The sequence below is a fragment of the Odocoileus virginianus genome, chromosome 3 (genome assembly GCF_023699985.2).
Source record: "Odocoileus virginianus isolate 20LAN1187 ecotype Illinois chromosome 3, Ovbor_1.2, whole genome shotgun sequence".
NCBI classification, from domain to species: domain Eukaryota; kingdom Metazoa; phylum Chordata; class Mammalia; order Artiodactyla; family Cervidae; genus Odocoileus; species Odocoileus virginianus.
Genome location: NC_069676.1, coordinates 42,580,606 through 42,601,464, shown reverse-complemented (window position 1 = coordinate 42,601,464; position 20,859 = coordinate 42,580,606). Strand labels below are relative to the sequence as shown.

General features: G+C 54.5%; 1 protein-coding gene across 3 annotated transcripts in view; it reads right to left on the bottom strand.

The window, feature by feature from the left end:
• The window catches only part of TCF7 (transcription factor 7), a 31,909-nt gene continuing 11,050 nt past the window's right edge, over positions 1–20,859 (bottom strand). Inside the window, exons 4-11 of one of the 3 annotated variants that reach the window (XM_020908067.2) lie at positions 9,488–9,599; positions 8,622–8,709; positions 7,150–7,242; positions 5,915–6,034; positions 5,321–5,483; positions 5,099–5,206; positions 4,509–4,557; positions 1–1,644 (exon numbers count right to left, since the gene is read on the bottom strand). In XM_020908067.2, the coding sequence (XP_020763726.1) occupies positions 1,565–1,644; positions 4,509–4,557; positions 5,099–5,206; positions 5,321–5,483; positions 5,915–6,034; positions 7,150–7,242; positions 8,622–8,709; positions 9,488–9,599 (813 nt within the window). In that variant the 3' untranslated portion in view covers positions 1–1,564. Of the gene's footprint in view, positions 1,668–4,508; positions 4,558–5,098; positions 5,207–5,320; positions 5,484–5,914; positions 6,035–7,149; positions 7,243–8,621; positions 8,710–9,487; positions 9,600–20,859 lie in introns of all 3 variants that reach the window. The other 2 variants (XM_020908070.2, XM_020908071.2) reach the window with 2 other exon arrangements.

Below are 20,859 nucleotides of genomic sequence, written 5' to 3'. Positions count from 1 at the left end.
CCCAGTAAAAAGTATCTTTATTCTCATATCAAAGTTTTTCTGTGATATGCATTAACAATACAAAAATATCTTGAATATTACAATGGTCCTTTTTTCTCTCAAGACTTCTTGCAGCACTACACTAGAACATATGATCTTTGGATTCTGAGAAGCCAGTGGCTAAAGTAGGAACTAGGCTTTTGTTGAGGGGTGTGTGTGGGTACAAGGATAGCCCTTTCTCTTTGGATTCAGGCTACGTACAGTGAAGAGGAGGCAAAAAGAACAACAACAAAAAAACCCACCTAAATTAAATTAAAAAATGTTTGTTTTTTAAGGCTCAGGGTTGAAGCTTGGCTCAGAAATGGGTTAAAGTAGGCTGTGGTGAAAACCCGATGTTCACCACTAGAGGTTTTCTGGGCTCCTGCTTTAGTTGTATGGTCTTCCTTCCTGCAGCCCCATAGGGAAACTGAAGCTGGCCTGCTTACATGCTGGAAAATAGGTACTGGCTGTCCTGAGGTTTGGTTTGCCCTTTCTTACAACTGTCTAAAGAGCTGGCTAGACTGATGTGGATAAGCTGGAATTGTATCTGGGCAAGATGCTCAGAAGTGGGGAAGGATGCACACTGGTTTTGAGCCACAACTGACTTGAACCAGTGACTAGGGCATTAGGTATCAGGGCTTCTTAGGTGGTTGAATTTCTCAGGAAACATTTCCAAGTAATTTGAACTATAGCCACAAACGCTCACCATCCACACTTGCCTGTAAGGTAGTGTCAGGTTATTCCTGTTGCCGGGCTGATAGGCCTAAATCTAACCTATTCCATTCACTTATTGAAAACTGCTAAAAAGAATGTGGGAAGAAGCTTCCCTTGGTTCAGCTTACAGATTACAGATGGTTTTCTGTAAACAGGGCTTCTCCAGGCCCTTAAGAGAGAAGCACTGTCATCTTGAGCTTTGTGGTTGTGACCATGCTTACATGTTGCTTGGTAAACCAGCTGGTTCTTGGTCCGTGAAGTATCTGGTACAGGGAACGTGGGGCAGTGGTGGAGGGGAGAGCAGCTGGGCTCAGTCCAGTCCACCTATGACCTATAGAGGAAAGGCAAGGGGGGCAGGGGCATCTGGCTCTCAAGACAGAGGGAGGGAGCCTGCCATAGGCATGGGGGATGCCCCTGAAATGACACAGCACAGATCTGATTCCCATCACGTGGAGCAGTTTGAGTTGATGGCCCCAGGTTCAGGCAGAAGTTGTGCAGACTCTGAAATCTCCAGGGCCTGAGCTGTGAGAGGGAGCCAACAGGCCCCCTGGCCGGTTTCCACCCGCTTTGGGACTCTGTCGTCTCCTCTCAGAGGGTGAGCCCTTGGAGGAAGCCATGTGTCCTGTGCATGCTAGGCTGCCTGTCTCTGAGATTGCTGTTGCTGTACCTGTGTACTCTGCTGGTCGCTCTGAGGGGGCTGAGAGGCTGAGAGTGGCTGAGAGGCCTGGTGATGTAGGCGCCGGTTCTGCAGGGCTAGCAAGCAGTTCTGTGGGGAGGTGGGGCACCAGGAGGTACGAGGGCGAATCCTGGGGATTTGGGGACCTGGGGCAGCCTAGAGCACTGTCATCGGAAGGAACGGGGCTGGGGCAGCGGCCTTCTCCGGGTAAGTACCGAATGCATTTCTTTTTCCTCCTAGGAATAGTGAAGAGAGTTATCTGTAAACAGAGGGTGAATTCATAGTCATACACCACAACCAAAAACTGCTGTCCTTGCACAGGCCTATCTCCCCTATCTCCCCATGAGTTACATATATATGCCTATGCCTTAGGGCTTAGCATGGCAACTGCTGGGCCTGGCTGACTGCAGACAGGTGCAATTCCCAACAGAGCCACTAGATGGCACAGGGACCTTTTGTAGCTCCGCGCGTGGGCTGCCTGCTGTCTTCCAGGACAGCTGTCTCCTAGTCTAGGCTGTTGCAGCTCTGCTTCAACAGAAGCAGACCTGTGAAGCTCAGATCTGTTTAACGTGTGCTTGTGGCTTCTAGCCCCGAGCATTCCAAATACTCAGAGCTAGGCTACGGGCAGAGAAGGGGAAGAAAGGGAATTGTCTCACCTGTTCCTACTATCTTATTTTCAGTTTGAGGACAGGGCTGCCTCTCACCATGTGTACATATGTGCACACACTTATTCCCCCAAATTCCTCTTTGTTCTTGGGACAGGGAATGTGGGAGTACCCTTCAGGGCTGAACAAGTATTCCCTAGAGTCAGTGAACTTACTGCCTGGAGCAGCATCAGCCTTGGCCCTGGCAGCCCTGGCCTGAGCCTAATACAGGCCAGGCCGGAGCCATTTGGTAGGTATATTTTCTTTTCCTATATACAAATATTGTATGGTGAAACACAGCTTTAATGCCATGGGATCTTGAGTATGGGTGCCAGGGGTACCTATGTTCACCTCTCCCTCCGTCTGGTGTCAGTAGGTCACATGACTGTTGGGCATTTACCTTGTTCAGGTTATTTTTGACTACAGTCACTTTGTTGTTCTTAGATTTGAGGCTCAGTACGGTACAACAGGGATCCCAATTTGAAGTGAGGGAGCTGGTGGACCACAATGACTCAGGCCTGGGGACAGGGGCTTGAGCCACTTAAATTCTGTGTGTGAGATTCTTCTGATGTGGGCCTGCTTGGCCTGATTAGCACCAGACAACCATTATCAGGGAAGCCTGGGCGCCGGACACCAGAGATGCCTTTTAAGACTGCCTTTCCTTCCATCTAGGACATTCTCTCCTATTCCTTCCACTTAGACCCAAGTGATCTTCCTCACAAGCTGTGTTCATTCTCATTCTTAGGAGGCATGGGCTTCCCAATCTGCAGGTATGTTGGGAGGCTAGAGGCCAAAGGAGGACAGCAGGCCCAGCAGAATATGTGCAGAGTCAGGGAAGCAGCTTGAAGCAAAGGGAGGGTGGTGGTGGGGACAAACCCACCTGCACGGACCACACCAATCCGTCTGCTGGTTGAGGCCAAAGCGAGCACGGCATTTCTTAGGCGAGCCAGGGTCTGCTCACAGCCGTGCCAGAGGGGCAGAGCAGGGCAGAGGGCGAGCAGGCAGGCAGCAGGGCAGAGCAGGGCCCAGAAAGAAGAGGCAATATCAGTGTTAGCCAGTCACAGGTACCCCACAGTCCCACAGGCACGGGCCTCTCCATGGCCTGTCCAGTCTTAGTGGGAGGCCAAGGGCCCAAAGCCAAGGTATCAGGAAAGGCTGGCACCCAGCTGGCAGTATAGAGGCAGGGGAAGAATGGTGGGGGTGGGAGGGAGGAGACCCTATCAGGCTGGCTCCTCTCTGCCTTGTGGGGCCCCTTGCAGCAAAGGGGCTGAGAGAAGGGCCTGAGGGGCCCATGGGGATCAAGCTTCTTCTGCCTTAGGGCTTCCCATCCCCTCCCCCAAGGCCCTGCCCATTTTATCCATCTATTTCAGCCATCAGTTTTTCTTCATCTTTGCCAGTGCCCAGTTTTGCCTGACTTATTTCCCCTTGTGTTGTAGCTTAAAGCCTATGCTACACACGATTGAACATTATCCTATCTTAGAGAAAAGACTGCAGACTCTGCTGAGCCCCAGGACTAGCCCCCTGTGTGGGGGCAGCGTGACTGAGAAGTCATTCATGGTTGTGGAGTGTGAGTTACCAGAGTTGGGACAGGAATTCCCCCCCAGGTCGATGACCGGGAGCGGGGTGTGGCCTTCCCGGGCCCTCTGTACCGAGCACTTGGCACCTCCACGAGAAGAGGGGGTGGGGCGACAGAGAAACTGCCAGGCACCAGCCAACAGGCTGTGTGACTCTAGGGCTCAGGCTGGGGCATGGCCGCACTCACCCCAGGCAGCGAGATGCTCACCTCCACAGGACTAATCTGGATGTAGTGTTTGCGTTTAGTCTTGATTCAAACACTCAGTTCCTCATAGGTCCTCTGGCAGAGGGTGGCTGTTAGGAGGGCTTATAAAGGAGTGTGTGTGTGTGGCGGGTCACAAACCATTGCTATAAGAATTCGCTTCAGGCTTCCCTGGTGGCTCAGTGATAAAGAATTCACTTGCCAATGCAGGAGACACAGGTTTGATCCCTGTTCTGGGAAGATCCCACATGCTGCAGGGCAACTGAGCCTGTGCGAGCCGGGGAGCTGCAACTACTGAACCCTGCATACCCTAGAGCCTGTGCCCCACAACCAGAGTAAGCCCTTACACGGAAATGAAGACCCAGCCCAGCCAAAAATAAATTTCTGCTGGTCTTCCCTGGGACTTAAATCAGTAAAGAGTATTAGTCCCTCAGTCGTGTCCACTCATGGATTGTAGCCTGCCAGTCTCCTCTGTCCACAGGGTTCTCCAGGCAAGAATACTGGAGTGGGTTGCTGTTCCCTTCTCCAGGGCATCGTCCCAACCCAGGGATCAAACCTGGGTCTCCTGCATGGAAGGCAGACTCTTGACCATCTGAACTCCCTGGGACTTGGTGCAGCTCTTTCTCTGGTGGGGCTTTGATTTGGGAGATGCAGGTCTAGCTCTGAGAGAACGCCTCACCTGAGTTGGACTCTTGGTGCTTTTCTCTCGACCGTCTCTTCTTCTTCCCCTGCAGGGAACAAAGTGGAAGATGCTCAGGACTCTGGGATGTGAAACACTGTAACTTGTAAGCCTAGTGTGCGAGTGGTTGGGACACCTGCAGCCTGCTGCCTAGTCGGGCTGCCCCTGGGGTTCCCGGCCCACAGTCCCCTCTAACCTGACCTGGGGGCCCCGGTGTTTTCTTGACTTCAGTTTTTGCTAGGTGACCACAGGACAATTAGGGGCTCCTCCACCCTTCCCCACACTGGCCTCCATTTTGGAGGAGGAGGTGACTTCAGGCTCATTTTCCTCTTCGTGCTGACCTAATCAAATACTGCACAGCGGCCCTGTGTGGGAGCACATCGTGGGGAGGGGACAGGATACGAGCCTGCCTTCAGGGCCAGCTCCCCATATCTGGTCCTCTCCTGAGCTAGCCATCAAAGGTCTTGAACCTCTGTTCCACCCTGTTTCCTCCTTGTGTGCCTTTAGGACAGCAGTCCTGACTTCCTCTGAGATTGGCCCGGGGTATGGCATGTTGAAGTTTCCCCTACTGCGTGTGTTCGGCCACTCACATAGTTGTCCCGCGCCGACCAGCCTGGGTATAGCTGCATGTGCAGCTGCCTCTCCTTGCGGGCCAGCTCATAATACTTGGCTTGCTCTTCCCGGGACAGTGCGTGCCACTGCAGTGGGGAAGGGGGGCAGATGGTGGATGCATCAGAGAATTGGCAGGCTGCTCAGGGTGAAGGTAGTCAGGGCAGTCACCCCTACCAGCCCACTTGCCCCCGTGGCCTCACCCGACGGCCCAGGATCTGGTTGATGGCAGCACTCTCCTTGAGCGTGCATTCTGCAATGACCTTGGCTCTCATCTCCTTCATGTATAGCATGAAGGCGTTGAGTGGCTTCTTGATGGTTGGCTTCTTGGCTTCCTTCTCTGCCTTGGAGTCTGCTTGTGCCTTCCTGAGGGACACATGAACACTCAGGAGCCTTCACGGTGTGCACCTAATGCACCCTTCACCTGTGTGTGTGTGTGTGTGAGATTGGGTAGATATACTAGGGTTTTGTAAATGGTATCTTATTTTAGCTGCCCCAAAGTAGGTGAGCAGAGCTCACTATTGTTCCTTTTAGGAATTCTGTAGCTGAGTAAGGAAAGCCCCTCTCTGGGCTCAAACTAAATCCTCATTCCCCATTCTGTCCACCCCACTCCTGCTTCTGAGGGTCAAAAAAACAGTGGTCAGTGGTAGATTGCCACAAGATGACTTGCCTGGGGATCTCCTGGCAGTCCCTGGAGGGAGGACTTGACCCTGGTGGGAGGAATGTGTGTCCTGGGCTCTGCTTATTTTCCCTGCCCCCACCCCCCCCCCCCCCCCCAGCATGTTTGTTCCACTCACAGGCTGCGGTCATAGGGCTGCAGCTCCTGCTTCCCTGAAGAGGGCACGATGGCTGGGTGGGGGATGGCTGCGGGGTGCCCAGGGACACCAGAACCTAGCATCAGGGGTGGATGGGTGAACCTGCAGCAGAAGAAGGGTTAACACTGAGCCAGGCATGTGCGGCCCAGATCTCTTGACACACAGAGGCCCCTGCGCAGTACACGAGGACAGGTGAACGGTTACCCAACTCCACTGGCCTGCATACAAGTACACAGAGATACAAACACCTACTCCCAACACACTGCGCAGACACATTGCAAAAACCTCCATGTGCATGAAATTCAGGTGGTTCCTGAAATCCTGAATAGCTTTTGAATCTGTCCCCTTCTCATCTCCTGCTCTCACCAGCTCAGCCTCAGCCTGTAGCTGCCCTGTGGGCTTCCTTACTTTCCTCATTGACCCCTCCAGGTCTGTCTCCATATAACAGCACTTGAGTGCTAATTTCCCCCACTGCCCATAGAATAAAACCCAGGCTTCTTCCTTGGGATTGCACACCCGTTCCCCACCCCATTTCCCATCACTTCCTGCCCCTCGGCCATCTCCAGCTTGTTGCTGTTATCTTTGTCCCCCTCGCTCAAGAGCTATCCTCATGAAGCTTGTCCTGACCCATCAGACATGGCTGGGTCTCCTCGGGGCTTCCCCTTCACCCAGATAGCTGCTGTATCTCTCCCTCCCACCCTGGGCTGGCAGCTCCAGTAGGTCTAGAAGTGTCTACTGACAAACCTGTTCACACCTGAACAGGTCTGTCCCTGAGGAAGGGAGCCAAGTGAAAGGACACACGTGGACACAGTTCCCACTTGTACAGTATGGAGTCACTGAGCAGGTGGCCCCTAAGACACACGTAAAAGGTGCTGCCTCAGTTTGGACAGAGCTCCAGGAATGTCCAAGAGAGGTGTCCTGACTTGCCCTTTCTTCGGGATGCACAACAGAGGTGAGTGCACACATGTCTGCACGCGTGTGCCTGCACCATCTCTGGCTGCTCTCTGGTGCTTTGCACAGGATGGCTCGGGCTTAAGCCTCCCACACTCCCACTGGCTTCATTCTCAGCACAGGGCAGCACAGGGCTGGAGAATGACAGACAGACGGATGGACAGACGACTCACAGAGGGCAAGCACTGGCCTGGGCATAGCCTCTTGTGGGCACTGAAGCCTGGGCAACAGGAAGCAGGAGCCTAGCTGCAGGGTGGGGGACTCACCTGGGGTAGGGGGCGCCAGGGGCTGCTGTGGGGGCAGGGAAGTGCTGTCTATATCCGCAGGAAGGGGACAGGGGGTAGAGAGGAGGGCTGGGCCTGTGGTTGGGAGAGATAGCTGTTAGCAGTCTGGCTACTGGCCAACTCTTAGTCTGACTACTGGCCAGATGTGGGGAAGGAGTTCCCCACTGTGCTCAGGCCTGACCCCTAGAGTAATAAGGCAAACTGGGTTCTGCCTAGACCATTCTAGTGTATGTTTTAAACATCTGCCACCAGAGGGCAGCCTTTCTCTTTGCAGGCTTACCTTTCTACTGATGTATAAGGGCCACAAATGGCAGCACTCTCCTGGCACTGAGCTTAGTAGGTCCCTGGGTCCCCTCCAGTCTCATCTTGTGAAATTTGGGCTTGATATTTGCATACCTGCCATAGGGCCTTTATGCCCACTGTTAACACTGAGGATTGTTCTGCCCCACTTTGCTTCAAACTCCTGGTCATGTGTCAAGGTCTTACTTGGCCAAATCAGCCTTTCTTCTGAAACAGCCCTGGAAATCCCAAGCTGGATGAGGTGACCCCTAGGCTTCTACAGCCCTCAATCAAAGCACTGCTACCCATGCTCTATAACTGGCCTCTTGCCTGAGTTGTATACTAGGTGGACTGAGTTCTGCGAGGGCAGGGACCTGAGGATCAACCCACTTCAGCAGTGCTTCTCTGGTGCCCAGAACTTGCCTGCCATACGTCAATCCTGGGGATAATCCTGGTTTATATTCAAGGTGGAGCTTTATCCAGAGAATCTGGACATGGAAGAGTGAGCTGAACGTGGATAAAGGACAAGTAGAAAGAGGCAGGCGGGCCCAGGGAAGCCAAGCTTTCCTACTTTTGGGTGACTGTCCCAACCTTGAGAAGCCAGAGACCTGCCTCGGTCAAACTGCGGTTGATGAGCAAAAGGTCATATACCCTGCCAAGACCCTGCTCCAGCTGAAGACAGGCCCTTTGGCTCATGGTTGGATTTGCTGCATAGGATCCAGGCTGGCTTTTCCTGGCCCAGCATTAGTGGACTCTCCAAGCAGGCTGCCAGGAGTTTGGACTGAAGCAGGTACCATAGGTGCAAGAAGGACCCTAACCTTCAAGCAGCTCCGCCAAGCCACTGAGAAACAACGGCCTCTCCTGTGGCCCTGCAAGCGGCGACCTCCCTGCTCAGGCCTACCTTTTTATCTCACATACTCACAGGACCCTAAACAGCCCAGGGTTCCTCCATTCAAGTCTCTTAGACATTAAGGCAGAGCATGACATGGCCTTTCCAAAGGGAGTTTGTGTGGCTGGCTGAGGCACGGCTAGAGCCGCTGGCTAGCCCGTTACCTGTATAGAGCTAGCAGCAGGGGCTGGTCACAGAAGAGTGGAGGAGGAAGTGGAGAGGTGGGTGTGGGTCCAGCCAGCACAAGGGACCCCTTCCCCCCCCCCCCCCCCGAGCCCTCACTTACCAGCTCACAGTGTGTGGGAGCTGTCCCATGCTGCCTGAGGTCAGAGAGTAGAAGCCAGAGAGGTCGGGGGTCTGCAGAGGCCTGTGAACTGCAGGGGAGAGGGGCAGATAAGTGAGCTAGCCTGACCTAGAAGCCGCTCCAGCTAGCTCCTGCATCCTAGAGCCTCCTGTGGGGCCCTCCAAGATCCCGTCTCCCTGTGCTAGAGGACCAGACATACTGGTCTGTTCAGGACTAGCCTGGTGTGATTAGAGTGCCCCATTTGCAGGCTCTAGGCATCAAGGGCTGATCATTGGTGTGACTTGCTTGTGGACAGTGGCTTGGTAGTGGCAGAGGTAGAGTCATGAAGGAGTGGAAGACTATACCTGGCTCATTGCTGGTCTACAACTGGGGCCTTTCTGCTGGGGGCTCTAGCCTGGCTTTCTGGGCAGGAGGCAGACCCCCTGGCCCAGGGACTCAGGGCTCCACCCATTCCTCTTGCCCCCTCCTCCCCAGGGTTGAGTCAGCAGGTTTCCCACAGCCGACAATGGCTGATTTCAGAATGACTTTGCCCGAGGCTGAGGTGAATCAGCCATCACAACCACCACTTTCCATTTTCTCACTGTGGGGAGGGAAAGACTACAAGTTCTCTATTTATCATCTTCACACAGAGGCCTACTCCCATGCTGGCACTGGCTAGCCACTCAGGATTCAGTCTCCTACCTAAACCTCAAACCTTCAAATTTTGACCTGGTACCACCTTGCCCAACCCTTTGGTGCCTTCAAAAAGGGTCTAGCCTCTTGCTTTCAGAAGACAGGGACTTGATCCCCTTTCCCCGCCAGTCCCCAGCTCTGGGTCTTGTTGGGCCCTTCCCATCCAGGATCCATACCTTGCTTCTGGCTGATGTCGGCTGGTGCAGGTGTGGGGTGTGGGCTGCTGAAATGGTCATAGAGAGGAGAAAGTTGGGGGACGCCATGGGAAGGCTGACTGGCCTTGTTGTGCTGAAAAACGAGGAGGGTGGGTGGGTGAATGTGGGGGACCTGAGGGAGGAAGGCACAGGACTGGGGCTGTGTGGGGGGGGCCCGGCCATCAGAGGAAAGTGGAGGTGGTCAAAACCACAGGCTTCCCTGGATGGGACCCCCCTCGGGCCACCCTGTGTCCAGTGGCTCTGCCACCCCCAGACTTTGCCCACGGAGTCCAATCTCCCGGAGAGTCTCTCAGTCTTTCTTTGCCCTCAGCTCTAGGAGGCATTTCCCCCTGCACAGGAAATTCTTCCTGTCTCTTGGTTTCAGAGATCCCCCAGTTTCTGTGAGGCCCAAAGGCTTGTCTGGTGAGTTGCTCACAAGCCTTCAGCCTTAGGACAGCCTGGAGCTTGCTTTCCTCCTCCTCTGGTCCCCAGACTGAGGGGCTTGTGTCTGACCCTCTGGAGCCACCTAAGGCTTGAGAGGATTTGATGACATAGTGGAGGGGGCCCTTTCTTTCCTCAAGGGAGGTGGAGCAAGGTGGCTCCAGGTGTGGCTACGCTCCCTCCAGAGCCAACCCACCCAGCCTCCACACTTCCTGTTTCCTCGGCACCGCAAGACTCTTACTTTTCACACTGGTCACATGGATTTGTCATGAGATGACTCATTCAGGCTGGGACGGGGGCTCCCCATCAGACCTTGCCACAGGGAGTGTGCTGCTCAGGGCCATGGCCCAGCTCTGCATATCCTCAGTTGCACACCTTTGCTGGCCAGGGCCCTGGAGACATCATCTAAAGCTCAAGGTTAGCACCACTTGTAAAAGCCCACCTGTGGAGATGCTGCTGGCTGGGCCCACAGATGAGCGGCCACTAACCCATGGCACAAAAGAAATAGCTCTGGGACATATCTGGGGCAAGACACTAATGATCATAGAGGCTGTGGTCTGGGCTGCTTTCCAGCCCCTAGGTGAAATTTCTCACTGGGTGAATGTAGCCAGTACAATGGATGGGGCTCATCACCAGCTTTGGGGAAGGTTAGGGTAGCTCTTGGTGGGAAGACCTGGCTCAGGTCCTTTGGCACTGGCTCTTGGCAGTCCAGGTGAGGCTAAAGGGACGGGCAGGTATGAATCACACTGTAGCCGTGGCAGAGGCTCCCAGGTGGGCACACGATCCCACAGGTGTCTGTAGCAGTCCTGGCCACCACCTCCCCCACATTCCTGCCTCCAGGGGAGCTTCAGGCTGGGCTACAAGCTGCACCCTTCCCCTTAGACTTCGGTAAGTTGCCGACATCACCACCTGTCAGCCTCCCGCTCATCCCTCTGCCTTCCACCAGGAGGAGTCTTAGATCCCACAGCTAATCAGTGGAGTTAATGTTCTAGTAGGGCTGGCTCCTTTGTGACTGGCATGGATTTGACACTACACCTACTTCCTGAGGCCAATGCCTCACCTCCAACCAGAGCCTGTTCCTGACCTCTTGGGGCATGCAAGAGAGCTTCCTGAGGGCTCTCCACTGGAAGCCTGAGAAAGAGTCTGCCAACCAGGTTCAATTCCTGGAGCTAACTTTACTACCATGCCCAGGCACCCGTTACTTGTCGCAAATGGCTGTCATGACAACATGTAAGAAGCCACTCGTTCACCCTGAAGAGAGGATGAAATGCTACTCACAGTGCCTCCCTCTCCCTGTGGTGCCAGGTCCCACATGGGCCAGACCCTTTGGCCTTATGCCAAAGGAGGTCTGCCTGGAGATGGCAGACATGCCTGGCAGCATCACTTGGGGAGAATGATGACAGGGCCATGTCATTTCCAGGTCTTGGTTGCTGTGACCTTCCTGTTGCTATTTGAAGGCCAGGCTTTCTGAGCAAGCTGGGGAGAGGAAGGTCCTGTCACTCTCAGGTCCTCTTTTATTCCCAGCACAGACCCAGACAACAGTAACAGGTTGGGATTGTGTGGGGGAACACAAGGTGGAATGTAGGATTCTTAGGCCTGCAGGTATCTGGCAGGAGAGAGAGTAAGACTGGGACACATACGGGATATGTGGGGAATGTTATTTCTCTATGTACTTAGTTTTTGCCACATGCCAGGCCCTGTGCTAGACCACTCTTTATTCCCACTCAGGGGACCAGCAGATTGCCATTTCTCCAAGCTGTAAACGCTCCGGGCGTCACCTCATTTCTTGCTTCCCTTTATTGCACACCTCAGCAGAGCAGTCCTTGTCCTCTGCCTCCAGTCCTCAGCTCTTGTTATCCCTTCATCCAAACCAGCTCTGCCCCCAGCACTCCACCAGATGACTTGTCAAGGGCCCCAGTGACTTGCACGCTGCCGAACTCAACAGTCAGTTCTCGGTCTTCATTGTACCTGACTTCTGGACACATTGAACACAACTAACTTCTCCCTCCTCCTCGCAATAGGTTCTTCACTTTGATTCCAGAATGCCACACTTCCTGATTTTCTAACCTCTGAGGCCACTCCTCCTTGGCCTTGTTTCTGGCTCTCCATCGTCTTCCTGACCTGACCCAAGCCTGGCCCTCAGTTTGTCTGTATCAGTCCTCACCTCCCAAGGGTGCTGGCATCCCAGCTCACGGCTTTCAACATCTTCATCTGATGACGCTACACCTGCATCTCCGCAGCCTCTACTTCTCCCTGAATGCTACTCTCCAAATGCTCCCCAAATACAACACATCCAAAGTAGAACCTTTGACTTGTTGCCCCAAACATTCCTCTCCATCTTCCTCAGTTAATATCAACTCCCTCCTTCCAGTTGCTGAGACCAAACAGCTTGGAGTCATCTCTGATGCTCCATCTTCTCATACTCCACCTCTAGTGTGTCAGCAAATCCTAATGGCTCTACTTTCAAAATATATCAGAACCCAACCATTTCTTCCTTTCTCCCTGTCCCCACCCAGTCCAAGCCACAGTCACTTCCCACCTGGCAAATGCAACAGTCTCCTGCTCTTCCATCCAGCAGCCATATAAATCAGATCATGTCACTCGTCAGCCTGGAGCCTGCACCAAACTTCCCCAGGCCTATACAACCCTAGGATCAGACCCTAATCACTTCTCTAACCCCATTACCTTCCTCTCTCCCTGCTCATTATGTCCAGGACTTTCCCTGGTTGCTTCAGCCTCCAGCTACCTCCTCCAGTTACTTCAGTGGTCATTTTTTAAGTGTGCTAGGATATGAGGTGGGTTGGGAAGCACAGATGTAGGCTTGCTGACCTTTTCAGTGACCTTTCCTCTGTAGGATCCTGGGCCAGTTTGCCCCTTGTAAAATAAGCATGAGCCTATCAACCCTGCTACCTAATTGGTCACAGATGCAAAAATCCTTCTTTATCCTAGAATTTGGGGGGCAGGAGCCCAAGGCCTATGAAGGTAGAAAGCTTTCTGGAAACCTCAGGGGCCTCCTTAACCTGAAAAATTCCCGGGACAGGGATTAGCCAGATCTGAGGCCTTGTGGCACACAGGAAGACTAGCCTCAGGGCCTCCCTCAAGAAGCTGGGACCCTAGTGGGGGCATCCCACTATTTGCCATCTTAAGGGCACAAATGCCTGGAGCCCAGCGCAGGCGGTGGAATGAACACCCTCCGAAGGTCCCTCCAGGCCATGGGGCTTTCAAGTTTAAACCGCTTCAGAGAAGGCCCTGCCGTCCCGCCTTGGCGCTGGCTTTTTAGCCCTCGGGGGTAAAAGCCTGGCTGGTGGAGTGGGCAGCTCTGAGCTTGGGAAATCTTAGGAGCAGAGCCTGGGGTCCAAGGTGCCAGCTCTAGAAGGACAATCCCAGAGTCCGGCCCTTCCCGCGGTGGGAGGGTGAGAGAGGGGGTATCTGCTCCAAGGTAAGGAAAGCGTGGCTCCATAGTGGGTTTCTCAGCAAACCACCTTCCCTGCAGATGGCTAGCATGGGCCAGAAGTCCTAGAGAGCTCTCTCAACCTGATAGAGATGGCTAGAGCTGACCCTCCTCGGCCAGGCTAGTGAAGCTCCATGTTGTTATGTAGCACAGCTCACTTTGAGACAAGGAAGCCTCAGAATCTAGCTCAGCCTCAAGCCTGGTATGTACGTGTGCAACAGGGGCAGGTGCACTGAGGCCTCATCCTGTCCACCAGCCTTCTCTGGGAACTGGGGAAAAGCCTCATTAAACAGGAGTCTGCTGCCAAACCACAGGAGAGGTGCCAGGTGGGCAGAGGGGGTGCTGAGAACCTGCTGGCAGCTGGAGGACCCGAGGTGCCAGGGCTCCAGGGCAGAGCACTGAGGGCCTGGCCAGTCCTTCCCACGTTCGTGCAAGCTGCCTCTGAGGTCACTCCCCAGCCCCCTCCACTCCTGGTGGTGGTAGCCAGTGTGTGGGGGGGAACTGTCTGGCGGGGGACCTGGTGCCCCACGCCCCCCTTGGCCAACGGAACGTCCCGCTCCATGGCCTCAGCACAAGGCTGTCTCAGGGCTAGGCTGCCCAGACAGCAGGGTGGAGTTGCCTGGGGCCTGGCCTGCGTCCGGGGAACTTAGTGACTGGAGCTCCTCTCCTCCCCTGATGGTGACTGCCCCCTTCCTAGGGAAGGAGGCAGGCCTTGATGGATTGTCCGCCACCCCTCTTCCCCAAGTATCTGGACGGCATAGCCTCTTCTCTCTAACCTCTGCAGGCAGAGAGCTGGGCACTCATGGTGGGATGTATAAGCCAACGACAGACTCAACAGCAGACTGTACTCCTTGACCAGCACACTCCCACACCCTTGTCTTGACCTTTGCGTACAGCGCTTTCCCGTTTCCCTCTAGACTGCAGTTCTCAGGACGAGTCTAGGACTCTGAGACCCCTGGGCTGGGAGACCATGTCTGCGGTGGCCTTAGCACAGGCGGACCTTCCTGCCTTGGCATTGCTCTTACTGTTGCTCCCCATGCCACTTCAAAACCCATCATCCCAAAGGGGGTCCTCATCCTTCTGGGGTTAGCCTATGGCTGGAGATTCCTCACTCTGGTGCCCTCACATGCCCTTCTCTTGTTGAGCAAGCTGGACTCAGGAAGGGGCCCTAGGACAGGGTCAGGCAGGAGGAGGTGGAAATGAGGGACTCCTGAGGTCGGTCTCCCCTGCTCTGAAGTCGAGCTTGGGCCTGGCTGCTCCCGCCTCCCTCTCCCCACCCCCACTTCCTGCAGGCTCAGGTGAAAAATAAACACAGTCGGCATTTTCCCTGCAGACCGCAGAGGTCCGCTTACAGGCTGTGTGCACCCTGAGCGCCCTTGCCACCGCCAGCAGAGAAACTCCCTCGCCTCTGACGGTTGACTCTGAAAACCCCCAAACGCTTGAGCCCCACAACACTTTCCCAGCGAAGAAAGTTGCTGCTTCCTCTGGTCTCAAGCCTGGGCGGGTGGGGAGTGTGTGAAGCCTGACAAGGTCCTCCCAAGAAGGCCTCCACTTGGCAGGGGACTGTGCCAGGAGAAGCACCCCCACCCTCCCCGCCCCCGCCCAAGCACACACATAAACACACTGCACCAGAATTCACAGTTGATCACTATCAGCAGACACATTCAGTCAGGATGTATTTACTAAGCTCCTACTATGTATCAGGCAAAAGAACGTTCTTGGCTAGAAGAAAGAGCATCTGCTAATGGCTGATGATTATGAGAGGCATAGCTGTACCCTGTGCCAGGCATAGTTCTGAGCGCCTCGCAGATTTTAACAAACAAACCTGTGATACAGGTGTAATTATTATCCGCATTTGATAGATGAGGAAACTTGAGGCGGAGACATTACATCGCTTGCCCAAGGTCACACAGCTTGTAAGTGGCAAAGCTGAGCTTCCACCCACCCACCGTGGTGCAGAGGCCCTCTGGCTGTGGACAGACAGCGGGGAGCAGGGAAGGAGCCCCAGTCCTCAAATCGGCCTCCCTTCTTCAGCCGAGCTGGTCAGTCACCTGAGTCAGTGCTTCCCTGACCCTAAACAATGCTCCCGGAAGTTCTGAGACCCCACGCTGGGAGCTTCCCTGACGGCAGTATTTAGACATGACCCCCAGGCGCCCAACTCACATCACTCCTCACCCTCGCACAGCCACACCGCAGCCTTGTCCAGCCTCATCAGCCTGCTTTTCTCTTACCCAGGCACCCAGCTCAACACCTTTGCCCACCCCTTGCACGCTGCGCTCTCCTCCAGGCTTTCCATACTTCCTCCTACTCTTTGTCAGATTCCTTCTCATCCTGACCTCAGTCTAAGGGCCACTTCCTTAGAAAGGGCTGTGACCTGGGAGGGGCTCCACCAGCCCAGCAGGTGGAGGTGACTATTTGCTGCAGGAGTGGCTGGGGGTCCCGGAGGGCAGAAGGGGCTTGTTAGTCCTCTCTGCCTCTCCAGGGTCTGTACTTGGCTTGTTCACTAAGACTTTTAAACAAAGGCCTCTAGAAGTTCTGGTGCCCCAGAACCCCTGCATGCCCACTCACTTATCCACCATGGACCTGACTCCAGTTTCTTGGCTCCTAGAAGGCAGCGGAGGGTATTCCTGATGCCTGCTTTGAAGCTGGGTAAAGGCCTTTGGGGACAAGTCCACAGAAGGAGTCACAGATCCACACCTTGAGTAGGCCAAGGTGGCCTATTGAGAGTGATTGCTCTCTGTGCCAAGGGCACAGACATGAAGTTGAGTACTGTAAATGCCACAGTGACAGCTCATTTGAGGCCAGCATTATCCTTCCCGTTTTACACATGAGGGAAGTGAGGCTCAGGGACACCGAGAAAGTTGCTCAAACATACTCCCTCAAGTCAGTGCTGGGACCCCTTAGGACTCTCGGGGTCTTCAGCGATGTCAGACAGTCACAGTCGCACCTCTTCCCTCCTCTGCCTCTGCTCCAGCCACTGAGGGCTGCTGGCTCACGGCCCAGGCTGTTCCCTCTGCCTGGAGAGCCACCGTCCACAACTCGCTGGGTCCTCTCGCAGTGCAGGTGGGCAGGGCCCAATCCAAGCCAGTGTTTAGGCAGAATGCGGCAGCTCTGGACAAAGCACCCTGGCTGGACACAGGCACACAGGAGGCTGGGAAGAGCTGGGCGACTGCTGGGACTCAGGGACATCCTGCCTGGCACCTGGGACCCTGTGCTGCCTTCCATCTCATCTCTTCTTTCCTCCAGACAGTCAAAGCCAGGGCTGCTAAGTTCAGATGGTACCTTTGTGCTAATTGGAAGAAGCACCCCCTCTGGAGAGACACCTGGGCCCACACCAGGGCACACGGCTTGGGGAGCATAGTGCAGGCTGGATCTCAACTCCTTGGCCCAGATCCCCTGCATAATCCCACAGAGTGGCCCTGCTCATAAGGCCCTCTCCAGTTCTCACATCTCTTCCCTGCACTGCCAGAAACTACGCGTGTCAACTCTCAGAGTGCCCCAGAGCATCTACTCTGGCCTTGATCAGTTCCTCTGGACCCCTCCCAGCTCCAGTGTCCCCTAGCGCCTACCACAGCTCCCCCAGACCTCTCTGTCCATCACCGATGGTGCTTAAGTGCCAAGGAGTCTGGCCAGTTGCTGAGTGGGAAGTCCCCCCTACCCCCGACCCAAGGCCTGGGACAATGAGAATGAACTTCCCAGAAGGAAGCAGGTCCCCTTTCCAAAGGGGAACTCACCTGCGTATCAGCCAAGCCTTGAGGTGTGGGCTCCCACTGATCCCACCTCTGCAGAATAACCCTAGCTGGGCTCATGCCCTTTTATCCCCACCCCTACTCTGGGCCCTCCTGCCCAGGACATGGCGCTCTCCAGGGGATGGCCCTCCAGCTCCCCGCCCACAGCGTGCCGGACGCCTTGTGCTAGACACCCACCGTAGAGCACGGAGCCTTGGCTCTGTGGCCCGCTGAGCTGGAGGACTGGGGGATGGCTGGGCCACCCCCTTGTAGACCAGGAGGCTTCAGTCCTCCCACCAGCACGGGACCGTTGCCAGGGATGCACAAAGCCCTACCAGGTCCCTGTGGCCAGTCCACCAGCTGCCTGCTCTTGACATCAGATAATGGGGCCCTGCCACAGCAGAGGTGAGGACCGGAGTCCCCACAGGCAGTCTTGGCAAACCACAGGCCTGCTCTAGACCCAGCCCAGCCCCGAGGCGCCCTCAGAGCTAGCGGAACCTCACTGAGCTGAGTGGCCTGGCCCACAGCCTCCAGCGGTTTCTATGCATTCGTTTACTTTTGTTTTCCTTCTTCCTCTTTGAGGTAAACGCCCCTCAGGACAGGATGTTTTTAGAGGAAAATATAAGCTTCCGGGAGCTGCTGCAGCCGAGCTGCTAGTTGATACACTGACACGTTTTTGAGGACTCTGCAGCAGCCCTGGGGCTGGGCATCCCCCAGTCCAGGGAGTCTGTCTCCCTGCTCCTTGATCTCTGTGCCCAGCCATCTGGGACCCCGCGTGGGCTGAGGCAGGCCAGGGGCACAGCATCAGCTCAGGCTGTCTGAGGCAGTAGGGAAAGCAGGGCTCTGGGAGGACAGCATTTGAGGAGGTCAGAGGTTTTGTTACCCTGGGAGTGAAACCAAGAGGCTTTGTGGAAAAGCCCTGAAGAAGGTGAACGTGCAGGTTTAGAGACGGCAGCCCCTACTAGTGACAGCCTTCTGTATGCCTGGCACCCCGCAGAGTCCCACCCTGCAGAGTCTTCCCAGCCACTGTGTGATCTGTGTGAACAGATTGTGCAGACAAGGAACAGGAAGACGGGAGAGGTAAAATGACTTGCCCAAGGTCTGTCTCAGAACAAGTGGTGATAGATCTGGATTTGAATCCAGCTTCTTGGGTTCCCGGCCAGAGATCTTTACCACTCAGTGACGGGCCTCACAGGCCAGCTGGTGGTAGCCAGCGAGGAGACCACACGTGTGAAGACCAGGAGCCAAGTGGCTGCCAGATTCTCCCTCGCCCACACTGGGTCTCCTCGCTGAGACCTCCACCCACCCAGCACCCCAGGGATCACCGACTTCGCCAGCAACACCCTGCCAGTAATCTCTCTTGGAAAAAACTGACCAGCTGGGTGACTCTGACCCCATCTTGCTCTGTGTGAAGGGCGTTTTCACCCTGCCCTCTAGGTGGTGATTTTGGTCCTCAGTCATAAATTACTAAAGAAAGGAACCATGAGAAGTCATTCTTCCCACGGGGTCTGGCCTCTGTTTTCCCAGTCCGCGTGCAGCGTTTGGTGGGGGTGGGATGGCCACTGGCAGTTAAGAGTGAGTGTTCTGCTGAGGAGCAGGATCTAGGTAGGCCCTGGAGAGGCGGGGGCTGATGGTTAGCAATGGCTCGAGGCTGGGAGGCGGAGACTTGGAGATCTCATCCCCAACACTGGCACTGCACTCCTGCCCCAGTTAATTCCAGCCAGCTTCTGAGGACCAAAGAGAGGGGTCTGTGAGTTCCCCAGTCTGTTCAGCTGTCTGTACCAGCTCTGGCAGGACAATTCTGCCATAGGGCCACAGTCAGGAAGCTCACTTGGGTTTGACCCTGGCAGCTAAGGCCCTTGGGGCTCTGCCTGGACTCGGTCCAGTGGTTTATCCCCTGTGAACAAGGAGTGAAAAGGAGTTGCTGGAGGCTTCGGGCCCCAGGATGCTCCCCTCCCCAAACCCCTCACGCCCAGTGTAAGCTGACAGAGGAGGGCAGGGCTGCTCCAACTGCCACAGGGGCCCTCGTGAGGTGGAGCACTCTGATGAGGTTGAGTCAGGGGGTTCTGAAAAAAGCCACACCAAACAGCTTTTACAGACACACACCTGCGTCTAACAGTATAAAAACACAGATGAGAGGGTGAAATACTACATTCTTGGGGGGCAGGGAGCCATGGGGACCCAACTGTAGCTTTTAAAAAACCCAATTTTTCAAAAAATGAGTGGGTAGATATATTGCCTAAGAGGCAGAGTGGCATGTGATAAGGGCAGGGAACAGAGAGGTAGATGTTGGAGTTCATGTTTCTCCTCCAACATGGGCAAGGTACACGTCGCCATGTTTTGGGATCCTCATCTGTACCATGTCCATATCTCATGGGGATGAAATGAAGTAATATTTGTGTCTGTTAATTTATTTTTTTTAATTAATGAAGAAGAAAACAGAAGACAAAGGAGAGCATGTTCCTAGACCAAGGCTTTTCAGGAAAGCTGGCCTTTGTAATCAGGCTGGGGCTGCTGGCCCTTGATCTCCTTTGGACTGCCGCCAGATTGCTGTTGGGCCAGACTGCTGAGCTCCTGACTAGCCTTCAGTGACAAGAGCCAGGGTGGAACCAGGGTGGGAGGTGCAGAGGAGGGCAACGGTAGAAGCAGAAACTCTCAAAATATCCTAGCAAGGTAGGCAGGTGGATCTGGTTCCCAAGCAGCTTTCCCAAGGGGTTTGGGAAGGGGACACCCACGCCCAGGGATGCCCTCAGATTCCTCAGTTCAGCCAGTCCCACTGTCTCAGAACCGAGGATACCCTCTAGTCCATCCCCAGACCACACCAAGGAGGGCCCCTGGGCCAGAGAAGTCTAGCAGTGAGCTTCCAGCTGAGCCAGGACCAAAGGTAGAAAGAGGGAATCCACTTATACATAGTCCTAAACTGTCCTTGCATCATGCATCAGAACCTGATGCAATCTTGTTTTTTATTTGGCCCCGCTTAGTGGCTTGAAGAATCTTAGTTCTCTGACTAGGGATTGAACTCGTGCCATTGGTAGTGAAAGTGCAAAATCCTAGCCACTGGACAGCCAGGGAATTCCCAAACCTGATGTAATCTTGAATGTCATTTATAAACACTTTTCCAGGTAATATTTATTCTGGAAGCCCTGAGGTCCTGCTTTCAACCAAGAAACACAGCTCTTGGCCCTGGGAGCCCTGACCTTGTCAGGCATTGGTCCAGCCCTGCCTGACCCAAGTCCAGAACTTTGAGGTCATGCCCAAGGTGGGCAGGAAAGGACGAAATCTTTCCTTGAGGCCAGAGGAATCCAGCTCATAAACTCAATGGGAGTAGGGGTAACGTTTAGCTTTGCAGCCTACAGTGACCCCAACTAATGGCACATATTTGAGAGCAGAGGGACAGAGCAGTCTGGGCTTTGGGGAAAAAGAGTTCACATCCTGACTCTGCCAGGTACAAGCACATTCTTAACCTCTCTGAGCCTGAGTTTCCCCATCTGTAAAATGAGAGCCAAATAGTGACTACTTTCTTGGTTTCTTGTAAGGATCTTGATATCAGGATTAAAAGGTCCCTGGCACAGGTCTGGCACTTGGGAGGCTCTTGACACATGTACTATTACCTGGCTGTTGTTACTCTTTCAACAGCTGTTTATAAGGACCTACTTATGTGTCATGCTCTCTGCTGGCCACTGAGAGTCTAGCAGTGAAGAGGACAGATGTGGTCCTGCCCCTGTAGATCCTCT